The sequence below is a fragment of the Opisthocomus hoazin genome, chromosome 8 (genome assembly GCF_030867145.1).
Source record: "Opisthocomus hoazin isolate bOpiHoa1 chromosome 8, bOpiHoa1.hap1, whole genome shotgun sequence".
Lineage (NCBI taxonomy): Eukaryota > Metazoa > Chordata > Aves > Opisthocomiformes > Opisthocomidae > Opisthocomus > Opisthocomus hoazin.
Window position 1 is genome coordinate 32,302,995 of NC_134421.1, and position 27,567 is coordinate 32,330,561.

Here is a 27,567-nt window from a genome sequence, read left to right on the forward strand (position 1 = left end):
GCCTTTTGTAGTTCATCCTACATACCTTTCATGTGAAAGCTCCCTACTGGCCCCCAAGCCACGTGCTCGGGCCTCCTGAACTCCTGCTCCAGACCTGAATTCGGGAAAAAGAGGTATGAGGGGTATGTCTCCATACTCTGCTGACACATGCATATAGGATGGTCAAAATTCTACGCCCAGTATAATACAGTGCAGTATTTAATGGTAGGATACTACAAACATACCCATTTAGTCCCCAGTTCTGCTCACCTGTGCTCAAAGCATCAATGCTGCCTGTCGTGCTCTGCAAAATCAGGACCTTAAAAGTTCCCATCAGCTTTTCAGTACATTAAGATGTGCAGTGTGGAAGAAAATATCTTTATTGTTCAAGAAAAAAAGACATCCTGGCATTGAAAGGTATATTTTGAAAAATACAGGGTTGGCTTTTACTCCCAGTGATGTCAATGTCAAAGCTCCAATTGACTTCAGTGGGAACATGATTGTATCCAATGGGTAAATAATTGCACATATTTCACATCTCATTGTTACTGAAAACTGTTCTTCAAAAAACGAAAATAATAGCCTGAATTCAAGGACTCTATTAAAAAGCCATTTGAACTCCATTCCAGTTGAAAACACTTTTACCAATGAAAAGATCTTTTTTGCATATTCAAAATTTACATAATTAGAAAAGCACAAAAGACAGACTTCGGTCTCTACCACAGTCTCAGTCCTGTTAGTCTTGGAGTGCTTAACAGTACTTCCAAGCCCAAATCTTGTATTTTCTGTGGATCTGTCTTCTACTAGTCCCAGTATTTTAATGCATTTTGAAAAATTCCTCATGTCAAAAAATACTTTTTCTTGCACGTTTTTCACTGTAAAACCTCAGCGTATCTATTCAGCATTATAAAACTGTTATCTCAACTGAAATGGGAACATAATCAAAAGGCTGGGTATTATTTATCTTAGCCATGTCTCCACATCAGAAAATTAAGACAGTGATGAATTGCACATTACTATACAAAATTTTATTATCAGAGACAAAATTCAAATTTGTTCTGCTTAAAATACAGAAGATAAAGTTTCTCATTTAAAAAAAAAAATCCATTTATTCAGTCCTTAGTTAGAGTGGAATAAAAATGTTATGCTGAACACATAGTGATCCCATATTTATGGAGTAATTTTTAAAGGCATAACACAGAAAAACACTTTTCTGGTAAACTGCAACAGAAATTCATATATTTTATTTGGATAATGGTTTAAATTGCTGCTTAATGTTCTATACTCATTAATTAACATTGTAAGAACAACTCTGCTTTTATTCCCAAATCCTAGGATGCTTCAAACAATAAATGAAAAACCTTGTTAAATCTGGCATTTTTAAATATACTGAGAACCAGTTAGTATCTCTCCTCTATATGTAAAATATATGCTTTTCTATAAAAAAAGAAAAGAGAGAAGACCAGTTGGCTCTATATAAAGTTAAGTTGTTTTAATTTCAGCAAAAACACACCACCATATTCTGCACCTGAAACATGTGCCTAAATAATCTTCCAGAAAGACTGTTTCAGCCAGATGCACGATTTGGTAGATAACTTGAAGCACTCGATTGATCCCACAGAAATCAGTGCCCCCATGCCCATATATGTGGCTGAGTCATGGTCAATACAGCCTCACATCCTGCCTATGTCCAACTGTTTTGCTGAGTTGAAACTTTTGAGTAACATCTGTAAATACAAATAACCAAGGAAAGCTGTGTCAAAGCAAATGGTCCAGAATTAGAAGCTATACATGCATGTACATATGGTACATAGAGAGAGAACTGTGACGTTATGCAATGATCTCTATTTCCTTTATATGAAAATGGCATTCTGATCTTGCAAACACTCATTTGCATGAAACCACTGATGAACTGTATCTAAACTGAGCCAGCTCCACCTCTTGCTTGACAACTGAATTCCAAAGAGTACAGATTTGAGAAGTGATGGAAAAATATGTTCTGATTACAGTATTCAGAATTAATCTAAGGCTAAGACAGACTTTATAGAGGGACTTATACATTCTAACCAGCACTAACAGCTGCAGGACTTCTTTCTTCTTAAAGTGTCAAAAGATCGTACATGTGGAGTCTCTTGGGAAAATAATGCAATTTATTATCAAGCCTTTATTTTCAGTAGTATGATCCATTTATGTCATTGATGTGTGTAGTGGAATAGATCATTAGTTTTCAGGAAGTGGTTTATGATTATCTTCGGCAAAAATAGAGCAACCAAACACCTTTCGGTAAAACATCAGACAGGGAGCTACAATCTCTGTTTTTATAAGGCTATACGTCTCAAAAACACCAAAGCCTGTTGTCCCTCAAACATAAAAACAACATAACAGCATTACATTTACACATATAATAAAGCTGTCTTTGTACAGGGTAGTTATACAGTAATTACAATGATGTTTCCATTAGAAACTTTTTCACAGAGTATCTAAAGTCCAGGGAAGTCCACCTCTGCTGAAATATACTGTTTGCAGGAAAAAGAGAGGGTAGCAGCCACGTTCTTCACAGCACAGCATTCTGCAGTTCTCCAAGCATATTATAAAGCTTTATCACACTGGAACCGATCGCAAAGTATTACTGCAACAAAAAGCAAAAGGAAAACAAAAAACATCTTCCATCCAATATGTGCTACTGAAACACAGATACAAATATGTGAAACATTCTGTACACCAGCCCAGCCGTCACCACAGGGGGCTGTTTGGAAAGCAACGGGTTAGATCCTCAGCTGCAATTCACATCAGTCACTTCAACGGATCTACCTCACCGCGCACCAGCAGAGGATCTGCGGCCACACACGTGCCGACAGCTTGGCTACAGGTTATTTTGAAATTACAGACATGAACACACTAAGTGGACCAAAATGTAGTGAAGAGAACTGAGACTGCATCTTGGCTCCTGGCCTCGTCTGTTGTACCAAGGCCATCCTTCTCAGGCAAATCCAAGCAATGCTGCCCAGGAAAGGCTGAGGCACTCTGGCTAAAGCCTCCTGGCTCGTGACTGTCTGCTGCAGCACACCTCCTGCTGCTGTCGCAGTGCTGCTCACCTCTACGTTCTCTACCAACATCACTTCAATATCGCTAGGAAACAGTGCACATAAAATAAGCAAAGCATTTGGAATTGCTGCTTGGCAAAGTCGCGCTTAATTCACCAGTTACAAATCAGCCAAATATAAATGCGTTTTTTCTGAGAAAGGACATTGGGTCTGACCCACAGCACTTCCTCGTGCAGGTAATTCTCCTTAAATACATCTCAATGAAATCAGCTTCACACATATTTTCTAAAATCCAACCTCAACTGCATTATCACACGGGGGTATTGAGAGGTCGAGCTACCCTTCACTATCAGCATAAAAGCAGAAGATGGAGCTAGGTTCAACCAGCTTCTTCAAAATATATTTGGTTTTAAAATTCTGCTCCAACTAGGGCACGTGGCCTTGCTTTGGTGAAAAATCCTTACATATAGCACTCTCTTTATTCCTTCCTTCTCATGGAAAACTAAGCTGCTCGTGTCAGCATGGTCTACTCGCTAAAGTCAGAGTGGTTTCACTGGGTTTCAGTACTGGTCTTAAGACAGGCAGAAGCTTCCACAGTTGCATGAGAAACAAAGTGGCCAACTTTTTTACAGTTCTGTGTGCAAAAAGGGAACTGCACAGTCACTAGTGCCATACAAGTTTGCACATGCACCTGAAATTTTCTATGGTATTAGTACAGTGACTACTATTACTACTATTAATCTCTCCAAACCCTTCACTCGAAAAAGGCCCAAGAAACTCATTTCACATTTTCAACACTAACAAAAATACCATAAATGAAAAGACCATCTGTGTTCTTCTGCCCTGGAATAGCAAAATATTTTTTGACCATTTGAAATGACTTCTGAAGAACTTGTGTTTTAATTTTTTGTAGACTTTTACAGAGATTTCAGTCAACAGCTGGGGTGATCAGAGCTCAGTGATTTAGGTTTTACTGTGCAATGCAGGCTCATTTTGTTTCCTGTCCTCACAACGCAATGACGCTAACCTCTGAAGACCATCTACAACCCATAACAGACAAAGGGACCTTCTGTCCCTCCCGTCTAGCTGAGAGAAACTTGGCTGGATCCTCTCTGCACTTCAGCAGTTCCTAGCTCCATTCCCAAGCTGGGTGGGCTGGCAGTAGCAGAGGTTTTCGGACTGCTCCATCCAATGCTGGGCAAACAGCCTGTGTTCGGGCTGCTCAGAATCAGGACGGTCCTTTTACTGCTTCGCACTCCTACTGACACTGTGACTATAAACCCTGCTCAGACTTAGCCTGATATGGTGAGTACTCATAGCACAAGTGGTGGTAAGTTGATTATATACACAAAGTTTTCAAAGCTACATCCCTTTGCCTCAATGAGAAAGTTGCATATTTGACTCAAAGTGCATTTTCATTTACTTCAGTATTGGCTATGATCATGTGGAAAACAAAAACCTTATTATGTAGGTATCTAAACAAAAGCACCCTCATCTGCAAGTATTGGCTTCTTTTTATTCTAGCCAAATAATCATACTTGCTGCCATTTTCTGGGAAAACTGTCTTCACGGAGGATTTTTCACATAAATATATATATATAATTTTCTTCTTTTATTCTTCACTACTAAAGATCTAGCTGTATGGCACAGGATCTTTGCTGTGAAAGCACCCTTCTGCATCAGTGGAGATACTTCCTTTGACACTCTAAAGCTCAGAGAAACATCTGCAACAGCACAAAAGCTACACAAAACTAATCTTGTTTCCAACTTAGAATTCTTGTTATATTCATGGAAAAGCTCATCAAATGTCACAAATTTGGATGTACTTAAGGACATATGACACTTTTTTCATCAAAATCAATGTCCAAGTACTGCCAGTAATAGCAGAAGTGACATTTTATTTCAGAAGAATGTTTTCACGTTGTTTACCCCATTCACGATTAGTAGCTGCTATCATTTTAACAGTTATTAGCAGTGGATACATGAATAAATCTCAGCTGCAAACTAATAGGCTGAGATTTTTGTAGGTACAATAGGTATTTTTACAATAGGTATATTGTTATGCTGACATAAAATCATGTCTATTCGTATGTCTTCCCATACGATTTAGTAAGCCATATCAACTAATAACTGCAAAGGCTCCTCAGTCATACAAAAGGCTGATTAGAGAGACAGGCCTCTATAAAATGACACCCAGGGCCTGGGCAAGGTCCACGCCCACACTGGATTCACATTTTGCAGCATCTCCTCTCACTAGAAAGGACAGAAGTCAATCCTGGATTTGAAAATGCTGAAAAGTTTGGGGTACTTGGCTTCCTAATCACAACCCAATCAATAAAAGTGGGGCAAATCTTTAGATAAGGACAAAGGAAGAAAAGGACTGGTAAAGGAGAAAGGAAATCAATAAGATAAATAGATTTTTCTAAGCAACTGCATTAGACTTTTCCATGAGGTATCAACTATTCTTTAACACACAGCTGTGTTGAACTTCTTATTAAAAAGGGTTTCTAAAGACATATAATTAAATGCAGAGGGGTTGAATATTGTAGAAAACAGCTATAGTTTTGTTGGATTTAATCCATTTAAATTTAATCCTGATTCAGTGTGAAACAGCAACATACAAAATACAAAAAAATAAAAGAATAGGGAATTATAATGGAAAGGCCAGCTCAACCTTAGCTATAGCAGTAATACCAACATTGCTAGAATACAAAAATTATAATCAATGCATCAATAGGCATGTATAATAAATATATTTAGTGCTTGATGTCTGTGGTAGACCAGTTGCTCAAGGCCACTAAAATACTAACTTACATCCAACACCAGCTAAATGTGCACGAACTTCAATTCAAATGAGCAACAGTGGAAATTTCTGCGAACTAGGCAGAATACACAGGTTGAAATAAACTTTCAACTTTGGAACATAATGTTAGTGTGCCCTGTGTCAGTGGAAAGACCAGAAACTTCTATGTGCATCCTGGAGGTATGTGGTTTAATCTGTGGTGCTGAAAAAGAAAAGTCATCAAAGACAATCTTGAATAAAATTGCAATGGGACAGACCATTACGCACACTTCTTTTGTCTGAAATCCTCAAAGCAATTCAGGTTTGAGGGCTTGGTTTTCTGCACACTCTTTGGATATCATAATTTTGGCCTTCATTACAGGGTAGAGGTTATATTAAATAACGTTTGGCTTGTCTTTTTATTATAACAAATCTGCATGTGATTTTGTTCAGTAGAAATTAAAAATGTGATGCTACATACTGGCATTGAGGTTGAGTTTCGTCAACCACAGAAAATAATACTTAGCTCTTTTAAATGCTTTTCATCAGAGAATATTTAAGTGCTTTGCTAACATTTGTCAAGTCTCACAACACCCCTGTGAGGTAGGTAAAATACATAGGAGGTGGAGGATTTCACTCAGCTTGGACATGATAATGTCTCTGGGCATTAGGTTCTCTAGCACTGCAAAACAGCACAAAGGTTTAGGGCTTACTATAAGGCAAAGAATTAACAGTACAAGAGCACAGCATTCGCTCTTCTTTTGGTTACACGCAGTGCTACACAGCACCAAACAGTGGAGCAAATGCCCACACAAGGACTTCATTCGCCCAATCCACAAACAGCACCCTCTGCACGGTAAAAGACACAAAGTGACAGGCTCAAGATGCGTACGACAGCTTAGTTATGGGATGTGTCTACCAGTTCATGAGGAGCAGAGTACCACAGGAATGAGAGCCCAGAAAACAACACTGTCTCCACACAACTCTGATAATATCTGAAGAAGCTTGGGTTTGGTTCTTTTTGCACAAACATTTCAATTCACAACTCACTGGGAATAAGCAACTGCAACCGTAAAGCATGTTGGTAACTTCCACACCTTGTGAAGCAAACAACCAGATAAAATGGTCATTCCCTACTTCGGCTGGCCACATGTTCCCAATGCACAGGGCCACGATGTGGTCAGCTGGTTGTGATAGGCTGGGACGGGATAAAGAAACACTGTTGTACATCTACATTCCCCCTCTGAAGCTGCTGCAATCTGCTTCCTGAAAACTCTCTGTAGTTTTGTGGGGTTCTTCCTCCATTGTGTAGATAGGGGAGAGTGTTTGGCCCCCATCAGTTCTACCCTCAACACTCAGCACCAACGATGGTCATTGTACAAGCAGCAGTTCCACTGTATCACTGATCTTTCCGATTGAGAAAAAAGAAACAAACATACGATTAAGAAAAGTGTCACTCATCTAGAACAGTATATGTGAAATACAAGGAAACAGAAAGAAAACAGTGCTCTCTGTATTAATCAGTACAAATACACCCCCCCCCTCTTTCTCCATATTTCACTTTTCTAAGTTGGCATAAATGGTGCATCACATACTTGCAAAAGTATTGCCCACAGAGAGAATCTGACCTATCAGAATAAATCTATCAGAATAAATCGACAGAGGCTGGTCTACCACATGCAAGACAGCCCTCTTGGGTAATTTTATGTCTTTCCATGGAAGATATTCTCCCTTTCTGCTAATTTCCTTTTGAATCTTATGTTTATTTATAGTACTTGTGCACTATCAGCTGCATAATTTCCTACTGCACAGGTTGGGTGACCCATCGTGAATACCCTTGCCTTGTAAAATTGCTGAGAAGAGGTGGTTCATGGATTCTGTGCAATCAATGCAAAGCTCCCCTCCCAAGGCTGCATATGTTCACAGCTAAAGCAACACCGTTCCACTGATCAGCAGTGAATAAATATATATAATTACAATATTATACTGCATGGATGACGTCCTTCTCTCTCATTCTTGTTGCCTCCCCCCCCCCCCTTTCTCTCTCTTCTCTCTCTCTCTGTATGTCACTTATTTAAATATGGGAATATGGAGACTGCAGATACTACAACTAGCAACACAAAAAAATGATCTGGCATCTTTGTAATCATTAAGAGACAATCTGAGTGCTACATTAACTGGCAGCTAGTGGGAAAGCTAACTTTACATCTCATACTGTCACAAGTTGTAGGCCTTCTGCATTTCCTTTTTCTTCTTTTCCTTTTGTTCGTTGCAACACTGATGGTCGCAGATAGTCTTTGTGCTTTGTATAATGCCCATCTTTGACGTAACTGAACTCCAATACAAAATGTGGCTGTTATACATACGCATGCTAGAAAACAGGCAGGGACGGTACAAGCATGCACAAAATAGTCCTTGAATGTTTTTTTGTTTGTTTTTCTTCAACAGCTACATGCACCACTTAATATCATGTTTGGTTGTGTACACTGAGAACTGGATTTCACAAGCATTCATGATCTTCTCTTCTGAGGAGTTTCTTGACAATTTCACAAGACCCCAGTGTAAAAAAAAATCCCATGATTTAAAAAAAGGAAAATAAAACCTTCTCCCTGCAATCTGATCTTGTCTTCATGATTTTAATGTTGAACACTTCTAAAATGTCTCCTCTTCCTCTTGCAGAGCTTCATGTTAAATGGTCGGCTTGAAAGACAGATTAGTGTGTCAAGGATTTTCTTAGCCACTGGAATAGTTCTTCCTCATACAGCCTTTGCCACCGCACGTTGGCTTCCACTGTTTCCACGGCACGAGAGAAAGAGGCAGCAGCTCCCTCTTCATAACTCTTTATAAAGTTTTTTAGCTGGAAATACAAGTTAACATGTTAAATTTGCAGGAACTGAAGAAAGTAAATATTTCCAGTGCACACAAACAAGTCAGGCATTTAGGACAAACTTCCACAATCATTGTTGAAGTAAGTGTAGTACCGTGAAGAAAGATTTAATAGGAAATGTAATAAGACAGCAGACTGTCAATTATATGTGATGCAGTTGCTTCAAATTGCACTGGAAGATATTGACATGTCAGTGTTGGATCACATTAATATCATTACCTCCTTCTCTCCTGTAGCCCAGCTGGTGCACTGTGCAGACAGCTGCGCTGCTCTAAACTTTTATTTCTATCTAAGAAACCAAAGTGGGAGCACTGGAAATGCTTCTAATTCAGGCTTATATGCAAATACCAGCAGAAGGCAGCCCCAATGTTCTTTCATTTTATCAACCTTTATAACAAATTTATTTCAGTTTGATTTGCAAAACCCTTTTGATGATATAGTACAGGTTGGTTGTTTAGAAAAGGAAGAGATGGTTACAGCGTGAAGAGAATGGCAAAATAGCAAGTGGTCACTCATTTAATGATCTCTGAATGGCCGAAACAGATTTCTTCCTTTAGAAAAAATCTTTGATCTGTTTTCAGCAGACTGAAAAAGGTCCCTGCTCTGTTCTTGTGTATACTCAAATTATAGCACTATCACCTGGATTATTATAGCGATGTCACTGTTGTGCCTTGAATTACTGTTCCTTTTAAGTGAGAACTGCAAGGCTGATGTGCACAGTGGGTTGCTGGTTATGTTGACTTCTATAAAATTAGGTGATTTTAGCAACACTTACTCACAACTAGTTAATTTTTGTTTCCTGGTGACACCAAATTCACCTTGTTTATTTAAATCTAACTTCCAGTAACATCTCTTTGTGCATGGGCTCAAATCTGAAATGGCTGATCCTGCAACTATCTCATTCCCATCACAGTTAAAAGCATGGGAGGCACCTGGAAACTATCGAAATCAGCCCTTACCTGATCTCTGTACTTTTTACACCAAAAGGTTTACATGGCCAGTTTCTTTCGGGGGAAGTGTAAGCAACCAGCCTGCCAGTGCTATCATGGAGCTGGAAACTAAGAGCACAGAAGGCTTCCTTGTGTAGTGCAGATACTCAAGTCTGGCCAGCACTGTCCTTCCCACCAAGGCAGCTTTGAAGAAACCACCTGCAGCTCTTCCCTAAGTTCCTGAGGCCACTAGACTTGAATGCAGACAAATGATAGGACACAAAATACCATAGCGCAATCAGAGTTCAATTAATGGTGATTATGCTGCATAAGAACCATTTGATCCATTTGGGGTAATGTTGTGCAGCTGCTAAGCAGAACACAACCGCACAACTACCTCATTCGGGGCAGACGTTAAGTTAAAATGAGAAATCTTTGTAATCTAAATAAGAAGTACTTAGCATTTAGAACAAATTATTGCGATGTAATTTGGCCAGAGTATCAGGTTAACATTGGCCAGAATATCAGGTTAACAGCTTTTGTTACATAAAAAGACTGCAGGCAAACAAAAAGCAGAGTATGCACTGGCAGCTTCTACTTTCAACCCTGGGGATTTTTAGGGCTGCCCTCCGCAGCATAAACTAACGTGGATAGAAAGATCTCATCTTTAGTTTCTCAACCAATAGCCAAGAGAAAAAAAAACAAACCTACATATCCAGCCAAGCAGAGAGAAGTTCCGGCACTACCCACCTCCCGACACCACCTCTAACCACTTGGGTACCTTTGCAATCTGCTCCTCATCCTCCAGCACAGGCCTGTGGCTCCAGCTCAGCAACCAGCGTTCCCAGACAACCAACACCTTATTGCTCCTGCCCTGCTTACAACAAATACAGCCTCACATACTGAAAGTCATCTAAAAATTACCTCTCTTAGTTCTTCTTCAGTATTGAGAAATTCTGTGACCCCACTGATAAGCTTCGAATTCATAAATAATGCTTCTCCATACCTGTAAGGGCAAAAAGAAGATGCACAGAGAGTTAGTGCAAATGCTTGGCCAGCTGAAAATCATAAAGTAGCCTTCTGTTAGCAAGGAAGAAGACACGGGAGCGATTGCGTGGATCCAAGGGAAAAGTATTGGAATTGGACACTGGTATTCCAGTGTTTCATGCTAAAAATCTGGACTGAGACCTTCTCCTAGGCTGAGTTATTTGTAGTTAACTTTTAGTTGGATGCTACTAAGCAGAATGGGCTTAACAGCAGTCACAGATGAGAGCTCCAGAGGAGGAGAGGACCAAACCACACCACCACCTCACACTTAACAAAATAGCTTTCAATGTAATGATAAGAAGCAGCTCAAAACACAGGCGCTCAAGAAGGAGCGAAGCGGTAGCTATGGAGAAGTATTCTGAGGAACCATTCTAGCTGTACCATTAAAACAGACTTTTTGAAGTGCTGCAGTCTTCTCTGCGTTTTGTATTCATCCATCTCATCTACATTACAAACAGCCTTGAGAGAACTGAACTGCATCAAATTCTCTTGTTCCACTACCTGATAATAAAAATAAAGAATACTGATACAGAAAAATACTGCCAAAATAGTCCCCTGGGCCATGATGTAGCATCTTCAAAGGACCAACCTGGAATGAAAATTTGAAAGCTTCGGCCAGGAATATTTAAAGGCCAATGTATAACGGGGCAGGATATTCAGTAGCAATCAGCAATGACCCTCTGCAGGTAGTTGCTCTGAAACTGGCCATTCAGATCCTGCTGTTCCTCTTGCTTTTCCCCAAGTTCTTTTTCAGTCCCTCAAAGAAGCATCGATTACCCAGACTATTCCTGAAGTTTTGCATTTCATATTGGAATAGTTCGTGGGTTTGGGGTTTTCTTTTCCAGTCTCTAGTATGGAGAATGTAATTCCATTAGAAACCGACAGCAAGTCTTTTATTCCAGGTAGATGTCGTTCAGCATAGCACTAGGCAAATAGTTATCTTTATCTGCACATACATCCAAAGCCATATCTAGCTAATCTGGACATGACTGTTTTTAAGATAGGAAATCCAGCTCTCCTGTCAGACATCTATAAGTAATACCAATAGACTTCACTGCAATTATCCAGGGGAACAATTCAGTTCATACCTCGCTTTTACAAATTGATTTAGAGGAGGAACTCAAAATTCAAAGTGAAATGAACTAGCACAGTCACAGCTTTCTATTCTGCTTCTATTAACCCTAAATCAATTACCCTTAAACGCTTAGGTGCTGTAAGCCACAGTCTGTTCAAAAGGGAGAAAGAAAGAGAAAGGGAGAGGGATAGCCCCAGGGAGAGGGATAGAAAGAGGGAGAGGGAAGAGAACTGCGTTTTCTTTGAGCAGATTCTGTTTTAGGGAAGGTGTACACTGTATTGCTTGCTACCTTGAGCTTGTGTGAGGGGAAACACAGTTACAGGTATCAAAAATCCCACTCTCTGACCACTAATAACTGAATTATTCATGGATTTTTCAGTAAGTACATCTCTTTTTCCAAAACTTCAGTCACACTGGCATATACAGACACCCAGAGGCAAATGCCTCCTATGGGAAGTATGGATTTCATGGTCCTTTAAGCACGTTTAGGCTTTCTAACAAAGCCCTTTATTATTACAGTCGCAGCTTAGCCTAATAATTGACTGCTTGAAAAACTGGAAGCTCCTCTTGATGGGGTCCTTTGACAAGGTTACCAATTCACTTTACAGAAGCAACCTCATAAAAACAGCTGCAGGGATTTTATTTTTCTTGCAGTCTGTACTGTAGCCACAGTGCAAACAAGAAGTAGCAGAATTCCTTCCACTGAAAATGACACCTTCATGAATACCCGTGCTGATTACTGCCCATTATGCATACTTGGTAAAAAGTCAGCCACTAACAGCAATTTCTAAACAGGCTCTGCTGGCAAAAATTCTAGAAAAGCTACCTCCCAAAATAGAATTTTGCAGGTGTGAAACAAAGGAATAAACAGACAAAGTGTTTGGTTTTGCAAGTCTCAGTCTTCCCACCCTTCACAGGAAAGACAACAGCACTGCAGAACCAGGACCTTACATGCCTGATCTCCCTGGAAACATCCTGGAGTCACAGGGTCTCCACCCGCTCCTTTGCTTCTGGCGATGTGAACCTCCAGTGCCTCACATTTGTACAGGCTTTGCACTTGTGCAAACTCAACCTGAGAGGCAGCGTAGTCCATTTACTCCAGACAGGTGTAAATGGCTTCCCAAATATTGTCAAATTCCAAAATGCTGACAAATGTTTCAGCGCTTGAGGATGAAGGAATTCTTATAGGCAGCTGTTGGACTAAATATTCATGCACAGACACACACATGCACACACGATGAAAACAATTTAGGAGCCAAGGTAGTGCATGCTCAGGTAACAGGAACTCAAGCATAGTATTTTCAGTTCTCTTCTTCAGAATTTTAGCAGTCTTAGTCCCATGGATTTCTTACGAAAGGCTTGTTATGCACCTCTCTTTCTAAGCCACCTTTGTAAATTGGATATGACTGATTTTGAAGACTTTCTACATTATCATTATCTTCTGGACAATGTGAATGCAAGCATACTGTAAAAACACTACGGGATAGCAATATTTTATTGTCATTCTAACTCTTCAACATGCTGTGTTTTAAAGATAGAGGAAATAGTGTTACAGTATAATTTAATCACCCTCAGCTATTTCATATTACTATCTATCTCAAACATCAACACCTTTTATAATAAATTCAATGGAAAATACCATTGAGATATCACCTTATTATATTAATGTTACATCCAAACTATTTTAATTTTAAAGAAAATTAAATAATAAATTATAGTTGTAGAAAAAAGATGCCTTGAGACAGAGTAGACTTGAACTATAATTCTGCAATCAAGTTTGTATTTTAAAAACGTACCAGTGCAGCAAGCTAAAATCAGAAGCCTAATTTTGCATTCTATCATGTCACTGTTTCACTAAGCATTAAGGGACACAGTGTTAGACTAATTCCATCCTCTCAAAGTCTCCCATACAAGGTTTTAATCTATAATTACAAAACAAAGTTATTTTTAATATGCTTCACATATATATAGCTTGCATGAACTATTTTATTCCACCGCACTGAATATTTTGGTGTCTAATGGAAACTCAACTGGATGTTTCTTTCAGACAAATGCAACTGCTACAATCCTTTTGGTCACTCTGTCTTGTGTTTGGAGATCAAACAGAATGTAGATAACATAAAGTCAGTGCTGAGCAAAAAGACAGACTCTCTGCTATTTTCTCCTTAAAAAAAACACAATAAAAGGTTATTGATGAGGCCTTGTTGATTGTTACGAAGTCAGATAACACAGTGATGCATTCCAAGGAAGTGACAGAAACAAAATTCAAATTTTAGGTGAAGTTAAGCTATTTAAAACTAAAACAGACAAAAAATTTGGCAAGTGGCATAGTTCTCTAAATCCTTTCTACACTGCTTAACCTTGTCCACGTCGAAAATCACAGGTATTAGCTAGGCTGTCAGATGAACATATTTGGTAAGGCAGGACACAACTTCTGCATAAGTGTTTGTAGCAATACAGATTTTGACAGATTTATGCCTAAACTCTGTATAAATCCCTGGAGGAACTTGAAAAATTATTTGCTAGCCAGAGCATAACTAACTGCACTGGGTTGCATGAAAGTCTGCCATCCACTTTCTATGTAAAAGTCCAGTTCCTAGAATCACAGAATCACATGATGGTAGGGGTTGGAAGGGACCTCTGTGGGTCATCTAGTTCAACCCTCCTGCCGAAGCAGGGTCACCTACAGCAGGCTGCACAGGACCGCGTCCAGGCGGGTCTTGAATATCTCCAGAGAAGGAGACTCCACAACCTCCCTGGGCAGCCTGTTCCAGTGCTCCGTCACCCTCAGAGGGAAGAAGTTCTTCCTCATATTCAGACTGAACTTCCTGTGCCTCAGTTTGTGCCCATTGCCCCTTGTCCTGTCACTGGGCACCACTGAAAAGAGCTTGGCCCCATCCTCCTGACACCCACCCTTCAGATATTTGTAAGCATTTATAAGGTCCCCTCGCAGCCTTCTCTTCTTCAGGCTGAACAAGCCCAGTTCCCTCAGCCTCTCCTCGTAGGAGAGATGTTCTAGTCCCCTCACCATCCTTGTAGCCCTCTGCTGGACTCTCTCCAGTAGCTCTTCATCTTTCTTGAACTGGGGAGCCCAGAACTGGACACAGTACTCCAGATGAGGCCTCACCAAGGCAGTGTAGAGGGGAAGGAGAACCTCCCTCGACCTGCTGGCCACACTCCTCTTGATGCATCCCAGGATCCCATTGGCTTTCTTGGCAGCCAGGGCACACTGCTGGCTCCTGGTTAACCTGTCGTCCACCAGGACACCCAGGTCCCTCTCCGCAGAGCTTCTCTCCAGCAGGTCCGCCCCAAGCCTGTACTGATGCATGGGGTTGTTCCTCCCCATGTGCAGGACCCTGCATTTGAATAATCATACTAGAAGCAGAGGATTCTTAATTTTTAAACTCATCAGCGCTCTTAAAGCTTTTTGGAAATTGCTTTCAAAAAGTATGGTCCTGCAATATAAACTTCCAAAACCAATTCCAGCTCAAACCTATTTTCCCAGCTGAATCTTCTAAAATCCCACTATACTATAAAGTGTTATCTAAACCAGCATGAATAACTTTTTGAATCTTTAGGAAAGTTGCACAGTCTCTGAGTTCCCTTGACTCTTCTTTTGATGCTGTGAAACCTATAGTAAGTTTGTACCTGTATTGATCAGGCACTAGGATTTAGTTGCTTAAATACAGCACCTTAAATATACTATTTCAAATACTCTGTGGTACAGTAGACAGCTCTTCACAGGTCCAGAATGGAACAGATCTCCAATACTGTTTCTGCCAACACCATGGGAGTGGCCTGGTGTGGAGTGTCTGAAGTTCTTGGAACCTTTAAGAACTTGAATCTCATCTGAGTTGTGGTCCCTTCTAATCTGTCAGTATCAGATGAGCTGCTGTGAAATCTTTCAGACCCTCAGGCTGTCCCTAAAGAACTGAAGAAATTTCTCATTCATTGAATTAATATCAAAATCTTAATCAAAAAGGATTTTAAAACGTGGACTGGGCTTCTGAGTAGGCGCTTGTAGTATTTGTTCAAAGAGAAGGAGAAGTAGGTATAAGGAACAACCCTGTCTCCTTTCTGTTCATCTACTTTTAATTCAAAATGTTGCTTCTCTATTACTTGAAATGCACCTGAAATGCAGAGTGGAAAGAAAGGGGATGACACTATATTAGCATCCTTTTGAAAATGGAAATGTTTCAAAAAGCATTTGGTGGGTTTTTCCACAGATGAAATAATGTTCTTGAAAATATTTTTTTTTTCTATCAGACTTAAAATCAGCAAAATTCCTTTGGGAACAGCTGCTTTTTTATCTATGTAAAAGTAGAACTGCAGCACTTGACATAAAGATAGAATTCGTTACCATAAGTGCAGACACAATACAGTAATAGATACATATACAGATAATCACTGAGATAAATGTTTCTAAGCATGTGTGTGATAATCCATGAATATATGTATTTATGACTCGTATGTATTTCATATTTACAGACAACTCTATGGATTTAAAGAGAATGGACTAGCTTCAGGAACTTACATGAATACATACATATACAATACTTGCATGAATTACACCAAAATAAGAAAATGAAAATAATTTCAGACTTTTTATCTTTACCTAGCATTTAATATTTTCCATTTTTCTCTGAAAAACTTCCAAGCAAGATCCCTTCCATGTGGATTTCGAGCTACGTGGATTATCACATCAATTGCATCCTGATCCAGGACAACTTCTGAGTTAAGAGACAAATTCAGAAGCCTAGCGGGAGAAACAACAAAGTGTGTTTCACCAACACATAGTCTAACAACAGCACATCAGAAAATTTTCAGAAAAAATACAATCACTGCGCAACAGTTAGTTTAAGTCTCCAAGTGAGTTCAAGGGTTTATTTCTATGACTCCAAAAACCGGACACATTTATGAATCAGAAAAATCTTGATGTTAAAGGATTTCAGTAAAAGTTGAGTGGAACTTTACATGTGCATGTTTATGAAATCAGTAAGATCACACTGGTCAATATATTTAAATAAAGGATACGCCAACAAAAAAATAACAGCAATTGTTATAGGATTTCAAACATTTCTAATGAACACACAAAAATGTGGAAGTGAAAAGACATAATATGTGTCAATTTCATATGCATTAATCCAAAAACATAAGAGTTTAAACAGATAGTAAGCCTGTACTTAAAAAGCAAAGTTCTTTCATTTACACCCATGCTCAGGTGATGATCCGTAAATGTTGAAGTGATTATTAGTAACAGTCAGATACAGATATATAAGATTTTGGTACCTGTTGAGCAAGTTTCTGTCATCACTGCAAGTTAAGGCTTCTAATAATATTTTCTTCTCAGACACTGCTGTGGTAGAATGAAATTTCATCCAAATGAACTCCCAAACATCTTCATCCATCAGTGAAACTCCTGTACAGTAGACAATGTCTCTCACATTGAGTGGGATTCTACAAAAATCAGTAACAAGACTGTGGTAAATAAGCAGCCTTCTGATACTGGAAATAAAGGAGGAACATCACTACACTTATGAGACTCCAAAATTAAAGTGCAACAGTAATCTTTTCTTGGAAAATTACATTTGCATCTCTTTACCGCCACCAAAATCTTCTAGGCCATTCTAATGGAATTCCTAATGGGTAACACCTGCTTGCCATTCTTCTCATAACGCTGTCACATTGTCAGGAGACTATAAATAATGGTCATCCAGTTCATCAACACATAATGTGCCACATAACCTGCAGGACAGGTAACATAAGCTCTCCAAATTAGCACGGAATCTTATTGCTCTGTTGCTGGGCTCTAAGCCAAACCTCCTCTTCTTGTCCTCAGTACTGCATTTTCAGAACAGGAGCTGATGAGCCAGAAACTCCTCCTTGTTTGTGCTGTAAAGTGCTTCATCTTCACATGGTAACACACAAGTAAGGATGTGATGAGACAATGCTACTTAAAGACGATATTTTCGGGAGTGAAGAAAATAGAAAGATTTGTTCATTTTTTCAGCATATTAATATCAGTATAACACCAGTTACGCCATAGGATGATTGTGAACTGTGATTACTGCTGAAGTAATATAAACTCGGTTAAATGAAAGCTTCTCAAAGCCAAATTCAGACCTAGTATAGGATGTGCATATGCACCATTTTCTTCTAAAAAGATGTCAGCCGGGCCTTCAGTCTCCTACCCTGCTTATGTTTCCTACACAAGCACAGAAGCTGAAACATTTGTGAGCTAAGGGGCATTGCTTCAGATAAAGCTAAACACTTCTCATAGGAATATGTTTCTGACTTGAAGGAAAGAACGTCCTCTTATTGTTGGTAAAAATTATACCAAAACACAGTTCTCTAGCTAACAATAGTTGGGCTGAAACACCTCTAGAACTTCACAGGCAAGACCTCTTTAAAGAATCTAGAAGTACATACAGCTGCTGTTAGTGTCTGGGCAGTAATACAGTGGGACAAAGAATAAATTTACCTCTGTAAAATTTGATATCAAATCTTACACAACACAGAAAGAAAAGGTTACATAAATACTTCAATTATAAGACTTTCACCAAAGCCTTATACCATAGACTGGGCTATCCCAGCCAAGAACAAAGAGGGTCTTTTACTCCTATCTATTTATTCTCTAGAAAAAAAAAAACTTTATTCCACTGAAGTTTTCTGGTTTTGGACTCTGTGATGAATGTTTTTGTTAAAAAATTTTAGCTGATCCCGCTGGCCGTGTCTGGCCATGGAAAATGAAACCAATGTGGCTTTTCAGCATTTCAAAGTTTTGGTTCCTCTTCAGTACTTCAGAAGGAAGTAGGCAAGGTAACAAACCATATATAGTTGACTGTGAAAGGTTACAAACTGTTGGTGCCTCTATGGGGTTAGCTGGTCCCAATGACTACGTTGGTTTCTCAAGAAAAAGAATCAAAGCAGTATGCAGCTAAATTAAGGCAAAACTGAAAAAAAAATGCACTTCTACTACTGGCTGAAGAACTCTGGGGAATTAATGCCTACTGCTTCTTTATTATGCTTTTTCTGAGTAGTAAAAAAGTCTGAGACTTTATTCATCTTCTCTGGCGAGTGTAGTCATCAGCTCAGAGGGTGTATCTGCAGGTTTAGATGCAGACAGTCACATGAATTTTGCTTCTGCTGAGCTGACATGGCTCAGGATAGTGCTGCTTCTTGGAGATTTTTTAGCAGAGTCCCATGCTAACAGAGCCACAATGGGCTGCCTTGACTAGTGCTGAGATATTTTGCATTTGATGCAGACAAACCCAGGCATTTATTCAGGAGTAAACTCTCCAAAGAAAAACTGAAAAGGTAGGTAAGAGAAATGTAATCCATTTTAAAGTTGCTAGGAATATAAAACTTTTAACTATGTGCAGCACAGACCAGCAACATTGCCTTCTAAAGAAAAATCAGAGATGCAATGTCTCATCTGTGCCATGAACTGCTAACATCTAGCCAGTGTAGATTGGTACTACAGTGCAGATCCTGGCATGGTTTGAGATCTTACTGTTTCTTCTCCTCCCACCACCAAATCACTGTGTGAGAACATGCCCGCCCCGAGCCATGCCAGGCAATCAGCATTGCTACAGTTATGACCACATAGCTCAAGTAATTCCTACATGTCACCGACACATAGATGGGACCTCCATAAAACGTAGGTTCCACAGCTCCTCCACCTTGATGCTTCCTATTACTTTCTTAGATTTTTTCCCTCCATGTTCAGATGACCTAAAAAGCTGGGCATTGAAAAAAGTTCATAACTCTCCTCAGATTTACCCAGGATCAGTAGGTTTTGGCTTATATATAGTCTATGTAATGGCTTCTGTGGTCCCTATAGAATTGCTATGCCAGGACCAAGGAAGCCAGAAAATCCTTAAAGCTGACCAGATCCATTAAAAGAAATAGTGTTTAAACATACATGGGCAGTAAAGGAAAAAAGTTATTACTTTCACCAGCCTTTCCACACCACTGAGTTTTGATTCTCAAAAACGGAGTTAACATCAGTAAAATGTGAGTTTGGTTGACATTTATAGAATTATCCATATGTGCTAGGTGCTGAATTTCCATTTCACTGTAATGGAATCTGTACTTCTTACTTGAAAATCTACCATTAAGCCCTTGTTGCAATATTTCAAACATCAATGAATATCAACAGTTTATTTTTCCCCCATTTAACCTTTCTTTCAAAAAGTGCATGCAAAGGAAACTGCATGTAATTGAGTCTATTACAGAAGATTAAGACTACATATTTAAACACCAGAAATCAAGACATACTAAAATTAGTGGAGCAGATATTTAGGTGCTGCCTTTGTGTTGGCTTATATTAACTCTGAATGAGGCTTAAAGCTTTCTAACAAACTGCAACTCTCTCAAAACCTCAGGTCAGCAACTATAGTAACATCAATATGCAGCCATATACACATACACTGCACAGAACATGAAAGTGATACTAATTATCATCGTGTCTTGATTTTCTGATATACTAGGTTATTTGTGCTTAAAGCACAACTTCCTTACCAGCTTATGTCTTTTTTTGCTTTTAAATCAGGATTTAATACACTGACAGCAGTCATAAGAACATATGCTAAACCAAAAGGACTAAGGGATTCTATCCAGATTGTGGGACCAAACAACCCATTGCCCCAAATTTGTCTTATCATATGATATCTGAATATAAGAACAACTGAACCCAGTCAAGTCTTATTTTAATGAAGAAATTACTTTATATCTTGATTCACAAACACTACATCAATTTTTTTAGAAGCACACATCGCTCCTTCTGAGCTTTGCCAGCAGAAATATTATCTTTGGTTTACTGCAAGAGATGCAACTCAGCTGACAGATACTCTACGGAACTATAAGGTACTTGGAAAAGGTAATTCTTGTTTGGTTGATTGCCCCATTAATTCAGGTAGGAACTGTGGGCAGGAAGGACTGTCACACTGTATTTGGCTAGTACAGTCAGCAGCAGAGGCACCTAGAAGCAGATGTCTAACCCTAGAAAGATCAGCATTCCTCACTTGTGAGGTTTACATTTTTTAAATTTACAGTAAAACATAACAATTTAATGGGCTTTCCCAGCTACTCCATCTCTTACGTTCTAAGTGCCAACACTAGTGATTTTAGCAGCAGTGCAATCAGTAACTGCAGGATCATTTCCATGCTCTGGGAAGGAACGATGTCTTCAGACAAATGATGGCACTGATCCCATGTCCACAGCATAGGTGTCACCATGTTTCTTACTAAGAGAACTCTACTGCCACCAAATCAGTAATAACATACTTGCAGTGCTGCAGCAGATCTACTCAATATCATCCAACCAATTGCTCCAGGGAAGGTTTTAGGTCTTTATCTATAAGCTAAGTCATTAGGACAACATGAAAAAAAACCCAGCCCCTACAAACCAAGACATCATAACAAACACTGATTTTAAATGGCTTAGCTTCAGAAACTACAAAACTTACAGCTATGAAAAGAAAAGAAGGAAGAAAATGGAAGCTATGGAAGAAAAGAAGGTTATCAGGAGTAGTCAGCATGGATTCACCAAGGGGAAATCATGCCTGACCAATCTGATAGCTTTCTACGATGACATGACTGGCTGGGTAGACGAAGGGAGAGCTGTGGATGTTATCTACCTTGACTTCAGCAAGGCTTTCGACACAGTCTCCCATGATATCCTCCTGGGGAAGCTCAGGAAGTGTGGGCTGGATGAGTGGTCGGTGAAGTGGATAGAGAACTGGCTGAATGGCAGAACTCAGAGGGTTGTCATCAGCGGCGCTGAGTCTAGTTGGAGGCTGGTGACAAGTGGTGTCCCTCAGGGGTCAGTACTGGGCCCAGTCTTGTTTAACTTCTTCATCAGCGACCTGGATGAAGAGTTAGAATGTACCCTCAGCAAGTTTGCTGACGACACCAAACTGGGAGGTGTGGTAGATACACCAGAAGGCTGTGCTGCCATTCAGCGTGACCTGGATAGGCTGGAGAGCTGGGCAGAGAGGAACCTGATGAGGTTCAACAAGGGCAAGTGCAGGGTCCTGCACCTGGGGAGGAACAACCTCATGCACCAGTACAGGCTTGGGGTGGACCTGCTGGAGAGCAGCTCTGCGGAGAGGGACCTGGGTGTCCTGGTGGACGACAGGTTAACTATGAGCCAGCAGTGTGCCCTGGCTGCCAAGAAGGCCAATGGGATCCTGGGGTGCATCAAGAAGAGTGTGGCCAGCAGGACAAGGGAGGTTCTCCTTCCCCTCTACACTGCCCTGGTGAGGCCTCATCTGGAGTACTGTGTCCAGTTCTGGGCTCCCCAGTTCAAGAAGGATGAAGAGCTACTGGAGAGAGTCCAGCGGAGGGCTACAAGGATGGTGAGGGGACTGGAGCATCTCCCCTACGAGGAGAGGTTGAGGGAACTGGGCTTGTTCAGCCTGAAGAAGAGAAGGCTGCGAGGGGACTTTATAAATGCCTACAAATATCTGAAGGGTGGGTGTCAGGAGGATGGGGCCAAGCTCTTTTCAGTGGTGCCCAGTGACAGGACAAGGGGCAATGGGCACAAACTGAGGCACAGGAAGTTCCGTCTGAACATGAGGAGGAACTTCTTCCCTCTGAGGGTGACGGAGCACTGGAACAGGCTGCCCAGGGAGGTTGTGGAGTCTCCTTCTCTGGAGATATTCAAGACCCGCCTGGACAAGGTCCTGTGCAGCCTGCTGTAGGTGACCCTGCTTCGGCGGGGGCGTTGGACTAGATGACCCACAGAGGTCCCTTCCAACCCCTACTATTCTGTGATTCTGTGATTCTGTGATTCTGTGAAAAGCTACAAGTTACTCCTGTGAGAGGCTTGTAATCAGGACTGGGGAGGAGTTCTTGTGGAAAAAAGCCATTTCTCTTTACCTATTGCCTCAACAGAGAGCCCTCTCCATTTGTGGGGATTTTTGCTTTCTCTCTCATTCAGTGATTATGGGCCTGGATTTCATCATTATCTAAACACGTGAAATCTCCCTAGTCTACAGATTTTTTTATTTTATAGCTTTGTGGAAAATCTTGTTCTAAAATTGCAATTCCAAGGCACTAGATCAGCAAGTGCAATGTTTGCCCCCTGTATTAACCGAATTCAAGTGGATAAAATTACCATTGTTTCAGTACTGCTTAGGTAGTAACACTGCAGAATGTACCCCCTTATTATATTAAACCTTATCTGGGCCTTCAAGGCTGCTCTCATTTTTAAAGAGCTACTATGATTGATGGATACTTCAGAAGAATAAAGATAAAGATTAACTTTTGAAAGCATCACTTTAAATGGCTTTTATTTGAATACTGATCCAATTTATTTAACTGTATTTTTCTTGCTCAAGAGATATGATGATGAGAATGAAATATGTAGCTCGCAGAGTTCATGTTTAAAAATTAAACACTTTGGGAAAAAAAAGTTAAAAATTAAACAGTTAGAAAAAATTAATTAAAATCGTGCTGTGCCTCTACAAGGATTTTTTTCAAGAGTGAATAATAAAGCTCTACAGTGAGCTAAGAATAATCTTCTAAGTTATAATTAATTGGCACATACTTGCTCCTATTTAAAGTATATTCTAACAATTGGAGATATAAAATTGGACCATAATTATTTATCTTCTGGGCAAATTGTGTTCTAATTTTTTAAAATGTAAATGCATACAGTTTAGACAGTTCTTTGATTAAGTGACAAATTTCAATACCATTTAGGGTACTATTTAACAAAGAAAATTAATCAGAAACATTATTCTTTATTTTTGCAACTATTTAACTTTTAACTTAAGCCCATTTCTCTTGATGACTATATTTATAGTCTTGTTTAATTGGTTACAAGGCTCAGATAAGAAACAACAATGAAGTATTGGTACTTTGTTGGCAGATCTGTAATACAGATTCTGTTACAAGGAACACCAGCACACTAAGTTTTTTTTTTTAAGATATCAGTCCCAAAGCTTATACTCCTATTCGCTATTACAAACTCCAGGAGTCATGCTGCTGGCACCGCTGTGCACACAGAGGGGAGCATCATCTGCAATAGTACATACCCAGTCTGAAGATAAAGGACTGAATTTCCCCTTGAAAATCGCGGCACAGAGCTGTGATGGGCATGACATTCAGGTGCCTGTCACGCATTGAATTCAGGGGTTATTAACCGAGGATGTGGCCACTGAGGGTGTCTGCAGCAAAGCTATGCACAGACACCTGGTCTCCTCAGACTCAGTCCTGTGCTTCCAAGCTTCAGGTATTGCATGGGTCTGACTGATGCAGGCACAGAATACATCATCCCTCAACTGATGGTTACTGCTATTGCTCTTTTCCCTTGCTACAGCAGATGTCCCATAACTGCACACGCAACTAGCACACTCAAGCTCTTCAACACTGGTTTTAACAACTGAGTGATGAGTTAAGCACTTCTTTGTAAGACTAATCTCTGAGTAGATATGCCTTGTTTTGTCCTTTCTGGACAGTTTTTCAACAAAAATATTGTCCTTTCTGTTCAACTGTTTTGCAGAGCTGTGGAGAGATCATTCCTGAATAAGAAAATTGGAGACAAACCTATCTAACTTCTAAGGATTGCAAATTAATTACTGCTAATCCATAATCACTACACACAGGGTCATTTTATTGCGATCACACACAGAAGTCAGAAGGCAAAAATGTTACCTGAACCAGCTGCCCCATAAAGCCCAGTTTTGTCTTTGAGAAGACAAAATCCTCTCTCTTTCTACTCCCCAGATGGTCTTTCAGAGCACTACCTCCTTGATGAATTCGTGCACTTAACAGTGTTTTCGTCCTCCTTAAACAGCTTTATTGACTTGAGTGCAAGATTCTACTCAAATGTTGTAACAACCTATTAATTAGTTAAATCACTTCAGCAACATTGGCTGACATTAGCTGGCAAAGCTCCAGTAACATTTCAAAATGCATTAATACCTATGCATGAATTTTTTCAGTAATTAAAACTTCTGGGGGGTGAGAACACAGAAGAAGGGATCCATTTTATTGTTTTACATTTATCAGACACTCATGTGTGAAAAAAATGAAAATCACTCTCATTTTTTCATGTCTGCTGCTAATGATTTCCAAAAATAGCTGGTGGGCATCAAACCCATGAAAAAAGCTAGTGTCTCTTCCAAGCAACTAACAAAAATAATTAACCTCTTGGCCACATTCCCACAAATACTTATATAGGTGGTTAAACTTAAGTACATTTATAAGTTGTTGCAAGACTGTAGCATTAGTTTGCCCATGTGAAACTAAGTAATAAAATTATGCATCTCAAGTCATTAGAGAGAGAAATGAGGGAGGAGGAAAAGGCAACAAAAAATGCTTTGTTTGGAAAAACATTTGATTTTTCTATCACCTAAGCCAGATGTGATTGAAATTATCTGAATTAATGACTGGTAATTTGTTATTTACCACTCCCTCAGATCTATGGATAGTTTCATTTATAGACATGTTGCAGTCTGCTGTACACTCTTGCAGTGCAATTTGTTTTTCTGGTGGCATATCCATTGAGTAGTTAAAGGTCCATGCAAATAAGAACACTGCCAATCTAGGCAGGTGGATGGACATGAATCCATTGTTCCTTGCAGAGGAAATACAAATTCTGCACAAACATGTATGGAGATTTAGTACTCTCAAATTAGGCTTGTTGGTTATCACTGTCTTTATTCAAATGGCATGATGGAAGTCACCCTACTTCATTGCCTGCACCTTTCTTAAGACTGATAAAGAATTAACTACTGTTCCTAACAGTCACAGCAATGTGACAAGTCTTTGAAACGGCAAACAGAATTGACTGGAAAAGCCCATATCCACATTATAGTAGTGCAAAATGACACACAGATGTGTTCTGACTTCAAACCCACACACTGAACAGGAAAATTCATGGCATATTCTCTTTTCAGAGACTTGTGGCCCACCTCAGCACCCCATGACTTCTCAGAACAACTTGGATGACCAGCAGTCTCTATTCATTCACGAAGAGAGGCAAATGCAAAGTTCATTAACCCATGGACTACAGAACAGATGCCGACTTCAGTGTAATTCAGTGCAGCAGCCTGCATTCCCCTGCAAACACTATCTATTCATCTGAGCATTGCTTCCCTTAAAAAGTAAAAAGAAAAAAAACCATGCCTTCCTATCTCTTGTGTTAGAAATTGTAGACTGAACATAACATTGCAAAAAAAGAAAAAAAAAGTATTAGAAAGAAGCTAAGTATGGAACATTAGCTCTACTTATCAAATAGCCTAGTGAGCTTAGATCTGTTGATCAAAGATCAGCAGATTGTCATCAAGCATCAGGTCAGCATAACAGGTGCAAGGAAGGACAAGAGACACCAAATTTGCAGACATCAGAATCCAACCCTCAATTTACACAAGTTTGATGTAGTAGAATATTGGACTTTCTCTTCTTTTGTCAATTGATGATACCTGCAAGGCAGTATTCCAAGTAAACAAAACTGATCAGAGTGCTTGTGACAGAAGAATAATAGTAAAAAACATCCAACCTAAAATCACCTCAAAATGGTATGAAGCCCAGATCAATCAAAAACGTTTACTGTAAGTTTTCTAGGAGTGTTGAGGCAATTAATTAAGGTACTTTGTTTCCATTTAAAACACAGCAACCAATAAATACCAAAGGTTAGATTTCTAAAGAAGAAAAAAGTAAGGGCAAACTGAACTGGCTATTACTAGCTAGGGGCCTTCCAACGGGTCCAGTAACATCTTAGAGAAACATTGCCACCTAATTGTGTCTGATGCAACACCAACATCTCCCACTGCTCACTGCTGCACATCAGCAAAAGGATAGCATCACCACAGCTCTACTAACAGAACCAGAATACAAGCACTCCTTCTGCTGAAGGCAAAATCAGCTGTCTTGGTTCAAAGCAGCTCACTCACATGTTCACGTTATCCTGTCTATAACTTTGCCTCAAGCGAGCATACATCCGCAGTCCACTTTGCAAGCTATGTGGCAACCTGTAGCTGATGGATGGTAACAGTAGCTGGAAGAAAATCACGCCCACACCCACAGAGAGTTTTGCAAAAACATGCTTGTGTCTATGGGTAAATTATGCTTTGAGCCATCACAGTATGTATTCACGTTACCCGCTGTTCTGATATCTCCTGTCAGGAGTTTACAGATTGCAGCTCTGCACACATTCTTTCCTGAACCTCAGAAATACACGTTTACTCAGTCTATCCAAAGCAGAAAGTCCGAAAATGCTAATCCTCTTAGAAACATGTTTTTCTTTCAGAACAGATATGCAGTGAAGGTTAAAGGGGTTAACAAGGCTGATTCTCAAGCTCAGGCAGGCATTGTATGGTAATTTTGTTAATTTTTTAGGCTGAACCACGACGCCGTTATATCTAAGGAGTGTGAATAATGTGTTTCTTCACACATGAAAGAGCTTCACAGGGATGAGCTCAGTTAAATGAAGGTAGAAGAAAACATCTTCATTTTCAGCCAACAGTAGCTTCTCTTGTACAGCATTCTGCTGTTGACTGAATCCCAGTAACTTTACATTCTCAAACTACGAATGAAATTTCAATGTGCTTATATGTTGTCTACTAGGTTTGCATTCTTCTGAACGTCAACATGGAAGTTTCAAGGGTTTCCATTGCTCCAATACAGGAGTAGCATATATCCCAACTTAACAACGAAAATGTTTGCCTTCACATCAACTGTCCAGTCAGAATTCTATGCAGACTTTCAAGCAAAATGTGCTGGAGCCACCAGCCATTTAAACAGAGCAAAATACTTAAATTCATTGATTAAAAAGATGATAAGACATACCTTGAAGTCTAATCTCAGACTTT

General features: G+C 39.7%; 1 protein-coding gene across 1 annotated transcript in view; it reads right to left on the reverse strand.

The window, feature by feature from the left end:
* Window positions 1–1,450: 1,450 nt before the first annotated feature.
* TRHDE (thyrotropin releasing hormone degrading enzyme) overlaps window positions 1,451–27,567 on the reverse strand; it is a 234,995-nt gene continuing 208,878 nt past the window's right edge. Inside the window, exons 16-19 of the mRNA XM_009931561.2 lie at window positions 17,033–17,200; window positions 16,359–16,499; window positions 10,546–10,627; window positions 1,451–8,662 (exon numbers count right to left, since the gene is read on the reverse strand). Coding sequence (XP_009929863.2) covers window positions 8,519–8,662; window positions 10,546–10,627; window positions 16,359–16,499; window positions 17,033–17,200 — 535 coding nt within the window. The 3' untranslated portion in view covers window positions 1,451–8,518. The remainder of the gene's footprint in view (window positions 8,663–10,545; window positions 10,628–16,358; window positions 16,500–17,032; window positions 17,201–27,567) is intronic.